A 20,360-nucleotide genomic window follows, 5' to 3' on the forward strand; every position below is an offset into this window, starting at 1 on the left:
CCGCCAAACCCCGCCCCTCGCCGTCCGTCAGGACACTACGCACATGCGCGAAAGTGCGTCCCTGCCCCCGTGCTGTCTTTCGCACCGATCGTGCCCGTCCCCGCTCTGTCACCTCACAGTAGTCGTTGCCGGTGGCGGGTGCCGGGGCGCGAGCAGCCCAGGGCGGCCTCTCCCCGCCCCTCAGGCCGGGCCGGGGCTCGGTCTCCCGTTCCCTCCACTCCCCTCCCCCGTCGGGTACGGGAAGGTCCTAGCCGCTGCCGGGTGCCTGAGGGACTTCGTGGCCGCCGCCGCCACGGGTCCCGATGGAGCCGCCGAATCTCTATCCGGTGAAGCTCTACGTGTACGACCTGTCCAAGGGCCTGGCCCGGCGGCTCAGCCCCATCATGTTGGGTGAGGGGGGCTGTGGGGAGCGGGCGGGAACCGGGCAAGAGGGCTCCGGGACGGCCGGCCGAGGGGGGCAGGCCTGGGTCACGACTCACGGGAAGGCCCAGAGGATGGAGAAGCGCCCGAGGAGAGAAGATGTGCGTCTGAGGTGGGGGCCCTCTAAGCCCCACTTTGCAGTCATCACGTTTGAATCCCGGGAGAGGGGAGGGAGGAGTCACGCCTTCCCCAAGCCCTTCAGAGCCCCTCCAGCTGGGAGGAGGGGGAAGCCGGCGCTGGGTCCCGGTGGGTGTCCTGAGTCGCTCGTGGAGCCCCCTTAACATTCCTCCTCCCTCGGAGGGAGGCGAGGTGTCTTTCCGCGCAGTGCCCCGCGTGGTGAAAGGGACACTGCGGAGGAGATCCTTCGCTCCGCGCCAAAGGGAAACTCTTCCTGCAGTCTCTGGGGTAGGTGGGAAGAGAAGGCTAGAGCGTTGTTGCACAGGGGCCCCGCCAATCGACCCCAGACAGAATAAAGTCGGGGTCTCCCGGCTTCCGAACTCGAAAATTCACCGAGTTCGGCCTGACTTCATGCGGTCTTCTCGACAGTTTCTAAGTTAATTGCTTTTGCCCACATGGTGAGAAAGCAATTGGAGGATTGGTTGCTGTTGGGTCAGTAATGATTTGTGAAGGAAGTATTTTCGGTTGTGCTCCATTAAACTACTTAACTACCAGGAGAGAAAACCAGTCCCAGTTTAGCGGAAACCAATCCTCTTTTATAACCCAAATACCAAAATGTCTTGTGTAACCTAGAAATAGTCCGGTTTGTGATTTCAGGTGCTGTTGGGCAGGAAAGGATTATGGGAATTGAAAACTGAACAGTTTGGGAGCATCCATTTGAATGGCTAGTTTTTCCTGACTTCTGTGGAGACATTAGCGAATGTTTTAGTTCGTGTCCATGAGACAAGAGGAGAGAGGTCGAGTAAGCAAGGCTACCTTTGAGTTTGTGTGTCCTTGAAGTTTCTAACACGTCTTGCTGGAGTGAACTTAATCACTTAACTCTGGGCCAATGAGTGATTCCTGTTTGGCTTTCCATCAGAAATCACCTAGGGTGCTTGTTAAAAATACAGATACCTTCCTTTCCAGCATATGTTGTTAAATGGGAATAGAAAAAATGAAACTGAAATAGTTCTTTCTATATGCAATTGGGTGTTTGAAGCAAAGGATACATGTTGTTTAGGCAAATAGTTATCTGGAGGAATACATAAGAAAATTTGTAACAGTGTTAGCTTATGAAAAGGACAACTTGAGGCTGGGAGACAGGAATGAAAGGGAGATTTTGCTGTAAACTTTTTTGTATCTTTTGAATTGTGTACTATACACATATTGCAAAATAAGCATTGTTTTTGGCCACACTGATTTGCAGGATCTTAGTTCGGCAACCAGGGATTGAACCCCTCTTCCTCCGCAGTGAAAGCAACAGAGCCCTAACTACTGGACTGCCAGAGAATTCCCACAAAGTTTTAAACATAGGGATTCTAGAGCCTTATTACACAAGTACTAAATAAGAATCTTTGGAGTTTTGGTCCAGAAACCTGTCTTTTTAGTAAACTCCTCAGACAATTCTTACGTAGCCACTTCATGTTTAGAAGTTTGGGCCTAGTTCTCCAGTTGTTAAAATGAGTAAGGCAAATCTGAAAGCAAAACTTACAGAGTCACTGTTTGAGGAGGTGATAGTCACTAGTATATTACATCAGTCAAGTTGTGACTAAACCTCTTGGAATGGAGCCATTTAATTAGCTTGATCATAGTGAGGTGTCACTTCGATACTTCCTAGGCCCATCAATAAAAGCCTCCACCTTTACACTGGATATTTTTTGTTATATTATCTAATAGTTATTGATTTTAGCTGGAAGGGGCCTTAGGGCCATTGGTTCATAATTCATTCAACATATTATTGAGTGCCTACTATATGCTAGTCAATGTTAAGATTAAGTGAAGATGATGTGATGAATAAAGATGTTCTCTACCATCGTGGAGCTATTTAGTGGGGAAGATAGTAAAAATAAATAAGCATATGAAATAACTACAAATTGTGAAAAGTACTAGGCTGCGCAGGAAGCCAACTAGGTGCTGAGACAAAAAATACGAAGAGAGGCCTATTTTAAATAAGAGAATCAGGAGTAGTGGCTTTTAAGTTGGAAATTTAAGGATGAGGAAGTAGTCACAAAGTGGGTGGTGAGGTAGTTACAGGATTCCAGGCAGAAGGGGAATTAACCTGCCAAGGCCCTTAGGCAAGAAGAGCCTGGCCTGGCACTGGAAGAAGACCTTTGTGTAGTTCATTGCATGAAGAAGAAAGTGCCTTAACTGAAGGTGGAATACTGGGACTCCTTCCCATCCCATCTGAAAGCTTTTTTAATAGATGTGAAATCCTAGAAGACCTCAGCCAAATTGGAACTTCATCATTTGGGCACCTTTGATTGCAGTGGTATTTCTGAGAACACCACCTTGCCTGCAAATCTAATTCTCTCTTCTCTATCCCCTTTTCTCATATTGCTTCTCTGCCTTTTGTAAAAGTAATGAAAAAAGGGTTATCAGAGCTGATAATCGTTACTCTCTTAAGTTAAAAACATGGAAAATGGGCATTGCCTTACTGGTTCATCCCATCCAAACATCACTAACCTTAAAGTTGAGTGTGTCCCAATTCTGTGAGTAGCCATCCATTGATTTCCCATTCCTAAATATTAATATATTTGAACGTTTAAAAAATCAGTTTTTTTCCTAATTTTTTTATGAATTCTAGAAGCATATTAATAGCTAGAACTTACTGACCGCTTGCCATGTGCCAGACCCTTCTGTTTCCTGAGTATTTTCATGTGTTACATTCTTCGCCACAATTTTGTGAGATAGGTTCTGTTATTACCTCCATTTTTTAGTGGAGATTCCTGAGATAAAGGGCATTAAGAAATTTGCCCCCAGGTCACACCTGGTAAGTAGCAGAGCTGGGTTGTGAACACAGGCAGTCTTGACTTCCAGAGCTCATATTCTCAGTTATTTTGCTATACCACCTCTCTTGTGTAATCTGTTCCCTTATAATTGATGTAAAGGCATTTTTGGCCAGGTGTTTCAAATCAGCTGAGTTCAATGTGTGTGCCAATCATAATCACAGATTTATGACCATGCCTCCTGGCCTTCATTGTCCCGAACTAGTATGACCTCATCAGCAGTGCCCTCTTAATCTTGTTTTTTTAAGGTGGGGTGGCCTGGCTCTTTAGTTGTTGTACTTTTGTGACAGTTCCTCATTATAAGACCCCGTGTAGTCTATTACAGTCATGACTAGACCAGATAAGGTGAAGGTGAAGTCGCTCAGTCTTGTCCGACTCTTTGCGACCCTGTGGACTGTAGCCTACTAGGCTCCTCCGTCCATGGGATTCTCCAGGCAAGAATACTGGAGTGGGTTGCCATTTCCTTCTCCAAAGCCCAGTGTAATTCCGTTCTTCCCTGAAACAGTGTGGACTCCGCAGTTTTACCCTGTCCCCTTTTCAGTCTTCTAGAATTGCTTTTCATGAAGCTGTTCCTGTTCCACAGTCTTTCACTCACCATGAACATGATCCCAGAAATATCTTTACCTTTCTAATCGAGCAGATGGCCTGATTGTACTTTTTTTTTTCATGGTCACTATTTGCCTAAGATAATTAGCTATTATGATTGTCCTTCAGTTTGTCCTTTTAATAATTTTGGCTGCTCTTTAAATTTCTTGACCTCTTTCTGTGCTAAAGTACGTAAAAATAAATGTGGAGGTTTATGTATTTATTTAATTGTACTAAGGGATATTTTGTATTTGTTGATTGTTTTCCGATCTGAAGTTTTGTGTACATATACATGTTCCAATACATTTATTTTCTCTGTACAATCCTGTCTCAAAAGTGTTCTCAGATTTAAAGACTTAGGCATATAGAATATATATAAATATATATTCTTGGCAGAATGCAATCTAATGAATATTTGAGATTTTACACTGTTCAGTTTCTTGCTTAATTCTATAGTACAAATAGTAACAAAATAAAACACATAGACTCTGTCCTTGAGTAGTTTATTTAGTTAAAAATAAACTTTTATTTATATTTATTTATTTATTTATATATATTTATATTTATATTTAAACTATTTAGTTAAAAATCCATGGGGTCACAAGAGTCAGACATGACTTAGCAACTAAACCACCATCTAGAGAATAAGCTGATATTTTTTTAACCCCTTCACATTGCTGGTAATCTGGAAAATCAGATTAAAACATTGCCAGTTAAGAGTGCTTTGTCCCTGTGGGGAGACACCTAGGAGGTGAGCTAGTGTGCTCAATTGCTCAGTCATGTCCGACCCTTGCGACCCCATAGACTGGAGCCTGCCAGGCTCCTCTGTCTCTGGGATTCTGCAGGCAAGAATACAGGAGTGGGTTGCCATTTCCTTCTCCAGAGGATCTTCCTGACCCAGGGGTTGAACCCAGGTCTCCTGCATTGCAGTCAGACTCCACCTACTGAGCTACAAGAGAAGCCTGAGGTGAGCCTGGGCTACTTTCAGTTTATACACATGAGCTAATGCTGCCTGCCCCTGAAGTCCCATCCCTGCCACCCACTTTATGCTTATTAGTAGACATTTATTTAGCACCAGCAGTATACAAGGTGAGCACGTCTCATTGCCAACTGTCTGTACACACAAACTCCACTACCTTAATCTGCGAGGGAGGTAGATGGAGTATTTTCTCCTTGGCTTTTATATACTGACTTTACTCTTATAATCAGGACCTCAATCTACATTCTTTGTTGTTTATGATGGAAAACAGGGCTAATATCCACAGCTTCCATTTATTTTCATGTGCATACCTCGCAGGCTTCCAAATCAATGCAGTGGGTGTGCCAGCAAGCTTAGAGACATACAGCTATCTGACCCACAGACTCTGCAGCTTGCTGAGGAAGCCCTAGTGGAAAACAATCTGCTTTTCTGTAGTGCGCCTATAGCCACTGAGCCTCATTCACGTCCCCCAGTGGCCCTGTGCCCTGATTCAGTCTCCAACCCTCACCACCTACTCACCTACTGTGTCTCAGTCTGAACGAAAAAATTTAAAAATCACTTCAGTCCCACTTTACAGTGCTGATCACCCCCAGAGGAGCCCATGACCCTGGTTCTTGTCCTCATGAGATCAGGCCACAAGGCAGCTCACGTCACATTTCTACCTGAACTGCTCTAACGAGTGCATGGTCATATCCCTTTTTTTTTTCCCCTCTTTACACTGGACAAATCATGCATTTTTATTTACCTGTTTGAAATGATGTTAATAAATATTTGTCCCACTCTACTATGTAAAGATGTGAGAATAAGGATAACTATGAAGCAGTTTAAGAAAGGATGTGAATCCACTCAATCCATTTTAAGTTGTTGGTTCTAAGTGTTTGGTTGATGGATTGATTAATGACAGAAGGATAAATAAGAATCTTTTTTTCTATAGTTTCTATCACCATTCTATGGGTGGATAGGATCTTAAGCATACCTTGATGTGGTTGAATAAATAGGAAGTATAATGTCCTCGTTGAGGCTTCTCTGGTGCCTCAGCAGCACAGAATCTGCCTGCAATGCAGGAGCCACAGGAGATGTGAGTTTGATCCCTTGGTTGGAAAGATCACCTGGAAGAGGGCATGGCAGTCCCATCCCAGTATTCTAGCCTGGAGAAGCCCATGGACAGAGGAGCCTGGCACGCTATAGTCCATAGGATCGCAAAGAGTCAGACACGACTGAAGCAACTTGGCACGCACGCATGCGTGCATAATATCCAGCTTACAGATAAGTTCAATGATCAGTACAGAGAATATCAAGGAGAATGAAGTAGGACTCGTATCCCACAACTTTGCATTGTTTCTCAGGTGTAAAAATAAGTGGCAGGAAGGTCTCTGAGGCCTCACTCCAAAAACCCATTATTTTAGTAGGACTGGGTTTGAACCAGTGCATCTGCACCTGCCACCTGTCCTCCTGGGTCATTGAGCGTGGGCATCTGAGAAGGCAGAAGCAGGGTGCAATATGCCAGCATTGCAAAGTCATTTGAATAACAAGCCAGGGCAGCCAAGATTGAGGTTAAGAACTCTGGCCTCATTAGCACCGTGTGTCAGCCACCACAGCTGTGCATTTAACATCTCTGATCCAGGTTCTTTGCTCAGCCCTAAAATCACAAAGATGCATAAGCAATGGCCCTTATCCTTGAGACCATTATAGTCTAATGGGGGGAAAAGACCTGTAAGTAGATAGTTTTTATACCAAGGCGCTGTGAGAGCAGCCATAGAGCTTGCAAACTGTAAAGCCTAAAAGAAATAAGAGGTATTCTTTTTTGTGGGGCACATATTATGTGCCAGGCACTGTGCTGGGCCTCTTTCATGTGTCATCTCTTTTAACCTTGGAAATGTTATGAGGTGGACACTACTACTATGCCTTTTGTTCCCTAACAGAATTGAAAACCAAGGTTCCCACAGTGCCAACCAATAGAACTTCCTGCAGTGATGGAAAGATTCTAGATCTGCACTGTCCCGTGGCTAACTGCTAGCCACACATGGCTGTTGAGAGTGCTTAAAAAGTGGTACTGAATTTGTTCTTTTGATTTTAAAAGCCACTTGTGGTCAGTGACTACCATGCTGGACAACTCAGGCTTAGAAAAGTTCTCAACTTCTCCAAGTTGATCTACGTGACCTGCTTCTCCATCACTTCTGCTCACCTCCTACTTTTGTCCTCACTCACCCACTCTAGCCACAGTGGTCTCCTGAAGGTCGCTCAGATACACCTAGCATGTCCTGCCTATTCATGGCTCCCTCCCTTGCCTCCTTCAGGCCTTTGCTCAAATGTCACCTTCTCAAATAGGCCCACCCTGGACGTCCCTGAAATGCCCAGTCTCCCTTACCCTGCTCTTATTTTTATCACTCATTATTGTTAACTTCCCTGGTGGCTCGGATGGTAAAGCGTCTGCCTATAATGCGCGAGACCCAGGTTCAATCCCTGGGTTGAGAAAAGCCTCTGGAGAAGGAAATGGCAACCCACTCCAGTACTCTTGCCTGGAAAATCCCATGGACGGAGGAGCGTGGTAGGCTACAGCCCATGGGGTCGCAAAGAGTCGGGCACGACTGAGCGACTTCACATCATCATCATTGTTAACCTACTGTGATTTATTATGCTTATTAGTATTATTTACTGACTGTCCTATCTCCCCACCCTGTGAATGCATTGAAGGAATTTTTTTTTCCTTTTCTTTTCGTCTCCTTTGCATTCTGACATATCCTTAATGCCAAGAACATGACATGAAATATAATAGTCACTTAATAAATATTGATTCACTGACTGAACTGATAAGATTCAGACCTGCCCTGTCCACACTAGAATCTGTGTTCTCTTTTTTTCTTCTTCTTTTTAAAAAATTTTAGCCTTACCATTCAGCTTGCAGGATCCTAGTTCCCCAACCAGGGACCAAACTCAGGCCCTGGGCAGTGAAAGCGCAGAGTCCTAACCATCAGACGGCCAGGGAATTCTCAGAACCTGTGTTGTTCTTCACTACACTGTACTTCCTGTCTTATAAGCATAGTGTTCTTCCCAAAGTAGATGAGAGCAGGATCACCCAGGAGAAAGCAGGATCCCTTATCTGTCCAGTTTCATGCATCATTGCATGTCTTCAAGGAAATAAACATCAGGTTGCTGCCATTTAGACAAGCTGTTTTTATGTGTCAGTCCAGAAGAGCACACCAACTCAATTTAAAAGCAACGTTAGTCCCTCCACTTTACACATTGTAAAAGGAAGAGTGTGGTCTTTTAGAGTCTCCTAGAGTTGGCTGGAAGAGATGAAGAATCCAGCTCAGTGCCTGTCCTAAATGGGTTATCACTTCCTTTTGGCATCCATTTCTTTCTGATCCACCTCTGTGGAATTTCAGCTCAGTTTGGATCAAGGCAGGGCCTGCCCCACAGTCCCCAAAACCCTGGGCCAGAATCCCTCTGTCCCATTTGTGACCTTGTGGTCAAAGCAGCTTGTTTCCTAGTGGAAAGCAGACTGGTCTCTAGAGTCAGAACAACTCTGCTACATTTTATTTTCCTTTATTATTTCACTTAGCCTCACAGCACTAACAACAAAGTGTAAAATGATTACATGTAATACAGAATTTCAGACTAATCTGATGGACACTGAAATCTGTTCTTGGATCTTACCTATCAACCCTGAAGTGGAATTTCTTTGATCTATTTAAAATTTTTTACCCTTTTCCTCAAGGAGACTATTATATCCAGTATCTCCATTAATCAGCATTGTGTGTACCACACACTGTGATGCGTTACACATATAACCATTACTGGTTACAAGTTTGATAATCATTACAAATCAGGTAATTATTACTGATTACTGAATACAAATTTGTATTGATGAAACTGCAGCTCAGGTTGAGTAAACTTGCCCAAGATCCACCTCTAGCAAAGGGAATAGCGCAGATCTGAACTTATGCCATATTCTTTTTTTTTTTTAATGTGGACTATTTTTAAAGTCTTTAATTTGTTACAATATTGTTCCCATTTTTTATGTTTTTGTGGGATCCTAGCTCCCTGACCAGGGATTGAACCCACACCTCCTGCATTGGAAGGCAAAGTCTTAACCACTGGACTGCCAGGAAGGTCCTATGCCATATTCTTAACTGCTTTTAATGACACTATGCTGAGTCATCAATAGGTTGTCATGGAGTAGCCATGGTTTCTTTTGTCTCTTCCAAAAAAAGAAAATTAGGCTAAGGTTATCTGTTTTAAGTTTGCTTGAAGGGGCAAAATAGTGCAGCTTATGCAAAGGGAAAAGTGTAATCACATCAGCTCCCCTTCTGTACAGGGCCTAGAGTTTCGTCCTTTAGAAAGTCACAGGGCAAACACCGAAGCATTGGAAGCAACAATAAGCACTCTTTACTTAGCGCTCAGTAAACAGTTACCCTGAAATGATAACCAAAGGTGGGGGAGTGATGTTTGATAATGTTCTCATGTCCTTCACTGCCCTTCCTCTTTATTCTTGCCACTCCTGCATCTCCCGTAGCTTACTGCAAAGACCTCCTCAGTCTATTCTCTGCTGTCTTTCCTCCAGTACATCTTCTGTTCCTACAGTTATCTCTTAGAAGATACAGTTATTGTTTGAAAACATGGATCTGGTTGAGGCACTGTGCTGCCTAACAACCTTCCATGCCCTGCAGTGTGGGGCAGCCTTCAGTGCAGGTTTGCTCTCTCTTTCTCGCACCCTTGCCTGCCACTTGTCCTCTTCCCGCCATCACTGCACCTTCTGCTGTACCCTGCAAGACCTTAGTCTTTTTCATAGCCCTGTGTCTGCATGTGCTGTTCCCTCTGGCAGAAATGTCCACCCCTCTCCCTGTTTGTTCACTGGTTGAGCTGCAGCCCTGAAGGTAATTTTTTACCTTTATTACATTTCTGTTATGGAGCCTATCAGCATTGTGTGTTAGTTAGTTACATATGTCTCTCTTTCCATTTGACTTTGGGCTCCTTAAAGGCAGGACTTGCATTTCATATTTGCATTTCTGTATCTCTCATCACTTCTGGCACATAGAGGTATAGAGGTACAGAATACATGTGCATTGACTGGCCAAATGGATGGCATCTTCAGAGTTCATTCTTATTTTCTAGAGGATTTCACCTTACATATGCTCAATGAAGAAATGGATAATAGCTTTTCTATACTCTTGTTTTACTTTGTCTCTGTAGGTGAGACAGAAATTAAAAAGATAGAGTTGAACTGACCCTAAAGGGGAAAGAAAAGCAGACATACATCGGGACTTCCCTGGTGTCAGTGGCTAAGACTCAGCACTCCCAATGCAGCAGCCCTGAATTCTATCCCTGGTCAGGGAACTAGATCCCACATGCTGCAACTAAGACTTGGCACAAATTAAAAAAAAAAAGGGGGGGTATATCAATACCAGTGTTTCTTCTTGAATTCTGCTTAAGGATTCTGATTATTTTTCAACCTATTTAACATGACATATCATGTCATGACCTAAGGACCTTATCAGAGGTCCCCCAAGAGGTTTATAATGGGTTCCTCTGATGATCTGAATTTGCTCGGCTGGGAAGCAAAAGTCCCAAGTTAGTCTAGTCCCAAGTGGCTAAATCTCTCTTTTTTTTTTTCTCCGCAGGGAAACAACTGGAAGGCATCTGGTAAGTTGGGTAGGACTCCTTACGTTGGCTAGTTTATGAAACCAAACAGCATCCATGCATTTCAGGTTCCGGTCTGTGGCTTCCAGTTTGAAACTTAGCTCTCTTGAGCCACAAATCTTCACGTTCTAATGCAGTGGTTCCCAGCCACAAGTTACCAGTGTCTTGAGACATTTAGGGTGGATGGGTGGAGGCCAGGGTTGCTGCTGTAAACATCCTGCAATGCACAGGACACCCCTCCACAACAAAGAATTATCCAGCTAAAAATATCAGTGGTGCAGATATTTTACCAGACAGAGGATAAAAAACCCTGTCCTAAGGAAAGGCAAAAGGATGTATGCCCACCCCTGACCAAGTTTTCTAACTATAGAAGTCATGAGGACCCCATGTTGGTCTTAAAACACAACTTCATTGGTCTCTCAGACTCATCCCTGTCAGACACAGGATGATGGCTGGGCTCTGTTCCATTTATAAGGAAACTGTAGGTCAGAGTTCTGACTGGATCCTAGAGCCTCCTGACATTTTGGTTGACCAGATGACCATTGCTTTGTTTGACCAGAACCAAGAAGCAATATGAGCACCTTCACTTGAAATAGGTCCACACTGAATACCATCTGGTCGTTCTTTCTCTTAACATGGTCCAGGTTAACTACTCCTGTTAATTTGAAAAGTCTGGGAACAATCTATGGCCATACCACCCTGAACGCACCTGATCTCATATGAAAAGTCTGGAAACATCTTGGTCTGCCGAGCTTTATTTCAGTATTGATTTGTTAATTTGGGGTGACTCTCAGGACTCTCCTCCATTCACATGATCCACAGTGATGGTTCTCAACAAGGGACATTTCTACCACCAGGAGAATGTTGGCAGTGTCTGCAGACACGTTTGGTTATCACCACAGAGGGCATGAGGAATACTAGTGCTGTCTAGTGTGAACAGACCACAATCTGCTAAACCTTCTAGAATGCACAGGCCAGCCCCCACAACAAAGGATTAGCCAGCCCCAAGTGTCACTAGGGCCAGTACTGAGAAACTCTGATCTATGATGTTTATCTTATCTTTGTTTGGTTAGGATTATAAAGCTGTTGACCTTGTAATTCATATCCTGAGGCAGAAATTACCCTTACAGCACTGTGGTGTTTGCTTTTCCTCAGACCAGTTTTAAGCCATCTGGCTCATTCTACCTCTTCTCTGCATTGCAGGCACACCTCCATAGTCGTGCACAAGGATGAGTTCTTCTTTGGCAGTGGCGGTATCTCCAGCTGTCCGCCAGTGAGTGTCTGCCCCCATCCTGTCCACTGTCCCAGGTTCCCGGGGGTTCCCATAGTCCAGGATCCTTGCTGTCCTCCATAGTTCTGGTGTCTAACTTGGTGTAAGTAGCCCTGTGGCATAGTTCTTCATGATGACCTCAAGACTCAGTTCAAGAATACCCCTCACAGATCTCCGAGGCAGCTGCCCTCCTTTCTGCTCCCATGGCATTCGTGGTTCCTCTGTCACATTGGGCATGTGATGGTGAAACGGGCCGTTGCTGAGTCTCCACAGGGAGCCCCGTGTATGCTCCTTATAAGCTGAGACCGTCTCACTCTTCTGTCACCATCACCAGCTCACTGCCTCTCTCCTGGTATGAACTCAGTCAGTGTGAAGCTGATGAGGGCTCTGAGAGAGAGAGTGAGGTGCCCAAAGTTACACAGCCAGTTGGAGCACTAGTACTAAAACTCAGGTTTCTCTGACTCCAAATCCCATGTCCTTTTCCAGAAAATTTCTGTCTAAGCTATCTAAGGGTTGTCCCAGTAGGTACTCAAGCAAAGACCAAGAAAACATTCATTTTTATACTCATAAATGGGATGTCATGTTTTATTTCTTCCTTCTACTGGCCCCCCACCTCCTATAACAAGTCCTTCATTAAGCCCAAGTCAGTTCCACCTTGTAAGTATATCTTAAAGCAGTGTGTCCCTCTTCATCTCTTCTCATTTCTCCAGAGTCTTCACCTTAACCCAGTCACCTCATTTCTAGCCTGGACCACAGCAGTGCATCTGCTCTTCCTTCTCAGTTGGTTCTCTGTACAGAGGGCAAAGCAGTTTTTTCAAAACCCAGCTCTGATCATGGCATTGCTCTGCTTAAATCAGAGCTCTCCCCACTGCTCTCAGAATGAAACCAGAAGCTCAGCACAGCCTCTGAGGCCCGTCCCATCTGGTCTCGGCCCCTCTCTCCAGATAGCCTCTTTGCAGGTGGTGCCTTTCCCCACCCTTCCCCCCTTCCCATTCCTTGAACACCTTGGACATTTAAACCTGTCCTCTGACATCAGTCCACCTCCCTGATCCTTCACTGGGCTAACTCTCTCCATCCTCCAGGTGAGCTCACTGTCACTTTCTTAGACAAGTCTTCTCTGACCTTTTGGACTGGGAAGGTCCCCTGTTTTATATATTAATGGCATTCTGTACTTTTTCCAACAAGACCCTTATCACAGCTCATAATTATACATTGGTTTGCCTTTACTGCTAGACTGTAAGCTCCACGTGGACAAGAATCTCATCTGTTTGGTCCACATACCTCCAGTGCCTTGCATGAGGCCTAGCATGCAGTAAGTTCTCAATAACATATTTGTTATACGAGTGAAGAGTAATGGGTCAAATAGTGACCTTTTGGTCTCTTGCACCTCTGACTACAGTAATCCGCTCACCACGCTTTTCCCTCAAATCTTGTCGGGCACACAGTTGGGTGCTCGAGCTATTGCGTGAATTTATGATCTTTTCGAGGAGCGCTGCTCTGAAGTGCGCTCTCTCACTCCCCAGCCCATTCCCAGCCCTCTCCTCCCTGCTGATCCTGTTGCTTTCCTCACAGCTGGTTCCCCCAGGGCCTCAGTCTCTCCTTGCATCTGCTACTGCAGTCTGTTAACCCATGGCTGAGGGGTTTTGCTAGGCCTTTCAGGGGCCAGTAACTCTCTTGCCAGGGGAATCCTATCACCTTGTTAAATTGGCCTCACAGATCAAAAAGGAACTGAATCTTGGGCATATCTGCCAGGTTTCTCACAGTTCTTCACATTTTCCCAGGGCTACAGGGGGTATCAGGTGTGTCATATGAAAAGCTGGCTGCATCCATGATGAATATGGGCATGGAAAGATGGCCGCCAGGTGTGAGGCATTTCTGGCCGTCCTGCTCGGCCCCCGTTACTAGGCCTGCAGGGAACAAAGGGAGACCGCAGATTCTGGCTTTCTGTGTCTATCCACTGGAGGAGTGGACAGTATCAGGAGTCCAGCCTGCAGAAGACTTAGCTTCCCAGGGCCCCACCAGAAACCAGACACCCGACTTCTCAGCCATGCTGTCAGCCCACGGCCACGGACAGTCTCCAGGAGCCTCTAAGCTGTCGTAGCCTTGACACAAAGAAGAAATAAGTCTTCCTCTGCCCCAGGTGCTCTGAAAGTTAGAAGTTGTTGGAGCAGAGCATTCGTGGTCTTCCATGGCAGGGGAAAACATTCAGCGGAGGGAGTGACTTACTGGCTTTCTTTGGGTTGGCTCTTGTAGGGAAGGACTTTGCTTGGGCCCCCAGATTCTGTGGTTGATGTTGGAAGCACAGAAGTCACAGAAGAAATCTTTCTGGAGTACCTGTCCTCCCTGGGGGAGTCTCTGTTCCGGTGAGTGGAGAACAGGGGTAGTGGGTCGTCGTGTCTGTCTCCCCCACTAGATAATTGGCCCCCAGACGGCAGCCACCAGGTCATTTCCCCCAGAGCACTCAACCCAAGGTCTGGCCCAGTATTTGCTGAACAAGTCAGATGGGAAAGGGGTTACTTTCCACAAAAAGAGCTCAGCACTGCCTCCAAGGCCACTGTTCCATCCAGCACACCTACTGCTGAAACTTTGAGGGAAGGAAGAGCTATTTATTCCTTCTGATTAAAAGCGGCTGCTGCTAGTTCAGCACATGCTGCTCTCAACCAAGTATTTTGTCCTGAAAATCAGAAACAGGGTTTGTAGAGAGGTTGGGATGAAATATACTGGAGCATGTTTTCTCTTACTGAAGCTTGAGTCAGTTTCAAGTATTAAAATTCTAACCCCGGAGCTCGGCTCTTGTGAATGCAAATATTCTCCTGAAATGGAGGAGCCATATGTTTTATATGTTTTTATTTCATTCTTCCCTTAAAATGCCCAGAGTGACAAACCAAGCTCTGCTTTGGGAGTGTAGGAGAGGCATTCCCCATCCTTAGATTCAGCTGTGCTCACCATCCCATTACCTGATTTCGGTTTCATGTACACACTTACTGACTTTTATATCTGTGTCCCAAACCTTTCTCATAATGTACAGAAGTGAGGCCTACAACATCTTTGAGAACAACTGTAACACCTTCAGCAACGAAGTGGCACAGTTCCTAACTGGGCGGAAGATCCCTTCTTACATCACTGACCTTCCCTCTGAAATTCTCTCCACGTAAGTGGCCTCTGTCTCTGCCTCTGCCTTTGAAATCCCCACTCACAGACAAGGTCTCTCCTCTGGCCCACATCCGCCTCCTTCCCCATCACCCCCACCCCCACCCCCACCCTGATCTCGGCAGAATCCTGCCAGGCTGGGTGGGGTGTCATGATGGCAGCTTCTACCATGGAAGGCCACCATTCTTTCTGCTCTCGGAGGCTCACCTGTGTTACCTTCACCCCCCTACTCTACCCTGTACCAACTCTACCCTGGCCTGTGTGCAACTGCAGAATTTAGAAACCCACTTGACGCCGGCCCCAGTGCTTGTACAGAATCCTGGCATCTGTCTTTCCCATTGCACATGAAGCTTGCCACTCCCCAGAAGTGCCCGGTTAAAAGGCAGTTTAGATGGACGAGCAGAGAGTAAGTCAGAGAATTAGTCAGGGGACTTGTTTGGAAACTGTCAGTCTTTCTTCCCTTGCACCTTGAGCTCTTTGACATCCTCAAAGACAACCTCCCAGTCAGCCTCGTACCTCGTAGCACATAGACAGCCCTCAGTAGATGTTTTCTTCAGAAACACTCTGGAGCCCCTCCCACCCTGATGTGGTCCGAGCTTTGTGGGCCGTCACCCAGGCAGCGTCCTTTCAGGGGACACACGCACCCTCAGTGCCACCTCACCCCTCCCTCCCATTGCATTCAGGCAGCCTCTGCCCCCTGCAGGAGTAGGCCCCTTTCCTGACTGACTCAGTTACTCCGAACTGAGGACCTGTCCAGCAGAGATCCTGACAGGTTTAGCAGGCTCAGCAAGGTGAGCTATCCTTCACACCTGGGTCAGAACCCCTCAGGAAACAAGGCTGTTGTCAGTGTCTAGCCAACGAGGAGAGCCCCACGTCCCTGGCCCTGCCTTTCTACTCCTGGGCGTGTTAAACCCCACGGCAGGATCTAGGTCATGGGCCCTGAGTAGCTGGAGTGTTCTCGCTGTTATTATTTGATGCATGGAGTTCCTGGACTTGTCTGAATTAGGCTTACTATTTCTTGGTTTCCTCTGTTTATGCTTTAGAATATTTCACTTCCTTTGAATTCAGGGATGGTTTTCAAAAATGGCAGTAGCCACCGAAGGAAAAAAAAAGCCAATAACTGAGATATTTTGCGGGCAACCCAATTTAAAGTTGTAGTAATCTTGGAAAGTCTCTTTTTTTTATTTTTGGCTGTGCCACACAGCATGTGGGATCTTAGTTCCCCAACCAGGGATCGAACCCACATCCCCTGCATTGGAAACAGGGGGTCTTAACCACTGGACCACCTGGGAAGTCCTGGAGAGTGTCTGAGATTACAGTATCTGCAGTCTTTTTTCCAGCTGAGCTGCTCTCAGAGCACGCTGGGCAGTGGCATCGGCATTTTCTGACAACCTGCACCTGCCGTTTTTCCTGAATACTGCCGATACTCCCCAGAAGACCCCAGTTCCCCCCAAATCCAACTGTGTGCCATCTTCACTTCTGACTTTTTCATTTCCTTTTTCTTTCACCTCAGCTTCCTCACTTAAAACTTTATCTTCTTATGCCATGAGAAAATACAAGTGCAGGAAGTACAGAAAACTCTGTACTGTATGTGGCCAGCCTGTTCAAACCACAGCTAACCAGCATGTAGAGGCGAAGGCAGTACGATGGTAGCGTTAACCGAGGAGGGGACCCCAGGAGTGAAAATGCAGAGCGACTGTGTAGAGATCCCCTCTGGGAAAAAGGATGTGGGGGGCTCAGTGAGAAAATGAAATGAGGCAATAGAAAACTCTTCCCTGGTGTGGCACTCCTGCTGCACACGCGGGCAGAGCTGAGCGTGGTGGCCAGCCGTGCTGGTCTGCATCCGGGAGCCCACCCCAGCGCCCATGTCTCTTCTCTTCACAGGCCCTTCGGACAGGCCCTGAGGCCCTTCCTGGACTCCATTGCGATCCAGCCTCCCGGAGGGAGCCCAGTGGGCCGACCCAATGGCCAGAGCTAACCGGACTGCATGGGACCGCCCTGCCTCACCAGGGCTTTTCCTTTTTAAACAAAACAAACCCTACCAGATTTCTATTTTATAATTTTACATCAGAGCTAACAACCAGGGGACGGCTTTTTAAATTTCCCAGGGAAGGAAATCATCAGGCTGCATGTAGGACACAGCTGCTAAGACACAGAACAAAATGCCATCCCTTCTAATAGTATTATACTAATTTATTAAGGCTCTCTTGTCTGTGAGTTCACTTCTGACGCTGCTTCCTAAGCGTCCTCCCCACTGGAGAAAGGGAGGGGCTTTGTTTAAGCCAGAGGCACCGTTTGGGGGAGCCCCAGCCCAGAACCTCTTTCTAGAGAATGCCCACACTTCACCCAGCTTGCCACCTGTTGTGGGACTCAGGTGAGTTTTACATTATCCGTGACCTAGAAGTGGTTACTTGCCACCATGAAATGAACCAAAGGATTGGTGCACATGGGGCCAGTTTCAGGGAAACTCACCCAACCTAAGTGAACTCTTTGGCCACGATCTCTCTCACCTTCCCTCCCCTCCCCCAGCAAGGCCAGGGGGCCCAGACTGGAGCAACCAAAAGCCTCAGGATGCGGGGAGAGTAACAGCAAGTGCCAGTCCAGAGGAAACCGGATAAAGCCATGCTTCCTTCCACCTAGACTGATGGCCAGTCCTCTGACATCGCTCTAGGAGAACCTCCCTTGCTGTCTGCGGTCTGCTCTTCCTCCGTATAGCTGACCTGTCACAGTTAATGAAGGTCTGGAGCAGCACAGACCCAGGCCTTTTGTCTGCAAGTAATAATGTAGGTTATTGACAGTCACTGTACCCACCCAACCCAGACCAATATGCAGTATTTAACTAGGGACCAAGGGGAAATGATTCCCTGCTCTTGGAAAATATCCCTGATGTAGAAAGCGTAATAATACAGAATCAAGGTGGCAAGAAAATGTAGAGTTATTTCTGATAGGGATTTTTATAGTATCCTAAATGTGTTTTGAAGGCAAGTGTTATTTCTGGTGTCCTGACTTGAAGGAAGCAAGATGGAGGGCGTGAGTGGGCATTTTCATAAAGGGCTGTTGGCCAGGAGCTTCTAGGCAGGGAACAATCTGGAAGTTTCTAACCTGGAGAGGCTTTCAGATTCTCTTGCTTCCTGTGAGCCTCCCTTAAGTTGGGAGAGTGAATATGGAGAACTCAGAGCTCCCTAGTGCCTGAGTCCTAGCCCTGGCCTCCGTGGGTCCCTCCTGCCACGGCTCTTGCCACTTCTCAGACTTGAATTATGTTCTCTTTCCTGGGGTCTGGCCTGCAGCAGGTGCCTTTCCTCTCCGAAGAGCTGCTGCTCACCTCTGGCCTCATCTTCCGTCTCTGCCGTTATCATGGCAGCTGGCATTTTCAGGTCTCAACTGAAGGAAAAGATGTTCCTCTGCCTTAGTGTTTGCCTGTGACCTGAGTAGGGCACGTCCGGGATGATGAGCTGTGCTATCAAGTGACATTTTGGAACTTTTAAGATTGGAAGCTAAACCAGTGAGCACTTTAATCCTTCTCAAGACCCACTGATTTGCCAGTGTGTGTGGTAATGATACGTCAGAGCAGAAACTAGCAGGGCTGCTATTCAGTGTGGACCGACTGGCAGAACTGGGCTGTGGAGAACGCGTTTAAGGCTGGGTTCCTTCTGGGAGGGCAGCATGCTGGTAGAGGCCACAGCTCTGCTTCTTAGCCAGGTGCTCTCCTTTGTTTAGCTCGCCTTGCCTTGCCCTCTCTTCCAGGCTCCTGCTCCAGACCCCTCTGCCCAGGGCACTGTGCTCTGGCCAGAGCATGGTGGGCCTCACAAGCTCCTTGTCTTGTCTGTCCTCCCCCACATCCGGGCTCAGCTGATTTCTCTCCTTCTAATAGTCACCTCCAGACCCAGGGCTGTACCAAGAAGTCAGCCTGAGCAGCTCCCCGAGAGACTTTGAGTCCCTCGGTTCACGGAAAGCTGCCCTTCATGCGCAACAGCCATTTGTGCCAAAGCCCATGCCTTAGGGCTTGTCCAGGACGAGGAGGGAGCAGTAAGCCTTCTCCTCAGCTCTGCAGAAAGGCAAACCTTCCCTCCCCCACCCCAGTCCCACCGTCACTAACTGGAAGCCCAGGCTCAGACTAGGACCCCCCAACCCCATCCTCACATTTCTCTGTATCCCAGAACCTCAGGAGCCTGCTCATTGTGACCAGCTAGCTCTACCCGGGAGCACACGGGCAAGCAGAATGAGACAGGAGGCGTGTGTGATTGTATCACAGTGGGACGCCTCCACTGAGGTCCACGGGTCTAACGGGGCAGGGGAGGAGGAGAGGGGATGAGACTGTCACCCCCCTCCCAGAAATAAAGTTTGTACCTTAGAGATTCCTTTCCGCCCTTGGAAGCCAAGCTAATAATTGTGTCTAGTGTGGAGGTGTTTGCTGGTCTTCTTTGGTGTTTTTTCTAATGCAATAAACTCACTTCTGCCTGCTGCATTTGCGTGCTGCTTGAGGGTCTAAGTCTGAAGCCAGCGTGAAGCAGCTCCAAGCTGCTGCTCCGTCTGTCTGCCTCTGAGCTTAGCTTCTCTGAGTCTGGACATGCTGCCCGTGCTTGGCTATATGCCACGTGGATAAAAAGTGGTGAGAGCAGAGAAGAATGTCTGACTTTCACCACCGGACTATAAAGGTGGAGAAAGGGCCCAGAGAGAATTTGACTAGCCTAAGGTCACCTCATGGTTGGGGGTGGAGAAAGACTCAGAAGCCTGGTTTGCTGGGCCCAATTTCTGAGATCTCAGAGGACATCGACCTCACAAGAAGTATCCACTTCTGGTTTCAGTTTGGCTGTAGGCTGGGTTTGTGCCCCCGGAGATCTCTCCCCACCTTGTTACCATCACCTCACTGAACAAGTGTTGGGGTGAATGGACAGGTCTCTGAATGACCCCTGATATGACCAGACACATCAGCTTGGCAGTGGGTGTCTGCGGGTTCAGTCAGGCCATTCCCCTCACAATGGATGTGAGATGTAAGCACTGGTCCCATTTTACAGATGGGCAAGTGGGTGCAGAGGTGGCGAGTGGCTGAGCTCTTGAATCCAGGCCATGTTCTTGTCACCACCCAGTTGAGACATCATCATTGAGGCACTGCCTCTTTCCAATGTGCTAGCTTAAAAATAAAGCAAGAAGGGGTAGGAGGTGGGAGGGAGGTTCAAGAGGGAGGGGACATACCTATGGCTGATTCATGTCGACATATGGCAGAAGCCAACACAATACTGTAAGGCAATTATCCTTCAATTAAAAACTTTTTTTTTTTTTTTTAAGTAAGAGTTTCTGTCTTTCCAGGAGACACAGAGGGCAGGTGGCTCTAGCTGACATATTTGCTTCCCAAGAGCTGGCATTTTTAGGGTCA

At 46.9% G+C, this 20,360-nt stretch overlaps 1 protein-coding gene across 1 annotated transcript; it reads left to right on the top strand.

Annotated features, from left to right (window-relative positions):
- Window positions 1-60: 60 nt before the first annotated feature.
- On the top strand, window positions 61-19,451 carry DESI1 (desumoylating isopeptidase 1). Its single transcript, XM_061124434.1, has 6 exons — window positions 61-390; window positions 10,548-10,569; window positions 11,770-11,839; window positions 14,090-14,199; window positions 14,865-14,987; window positions 16,871-19,451. The coding sequence occupies exons 1-6, from the start codon at window positions 303-305 to the stop codon at window positions 16,962-16,964; spliced, it is 507 nt and encodes a 168-aa protein (XP_060980417.1). The 5' UTR covers window positions 61-302; the 3' UTR covers window positions 16,965-19,451.
- The last annotated feature ends 909 nt before the right edge of the window (window positions 19,452-20,360 follow it).

This window comes from Dama dama, chromosome 22 (assembly GCF_033118175.1).
Source record: "Dama dama isolate Ldn47 chromosome 22, ASM3311817v1, whole genome shotgun sequence".
In the NCBI taxonomy this organism is placed as follows: domain Eukaryota; kingdom Metazoa; phylum Chordata; class Mammalia; order Artiodactyla; family Cervidae; genus Dama; species Dama dama.

Excerpts from the sequence above, each read along its gene's own strand:
- DESI1 (XM_061124434.1), top strand. The coding sequence starts at position 303 with ATGGAGCCGCCGAATCTCTATCCGGTGAAGCTCTACGTGTACGACCTG. Across the intron at positions 391-10,547 it reads GCTCAGCCCCATCATGTTGG|GGAAACAACTGGAAGGCATC; the intron begins GTGAGGGGGGCT and ends TTTTCTCCGCAG. Across the intron at positions 14,200-14,864 it reads CTGGGGGAGTCTCTGTTCCG|AAGTGAGGCCTACAACATCT; the intron begins GTGAGTGGAGAA and ends CATAATGTACAG.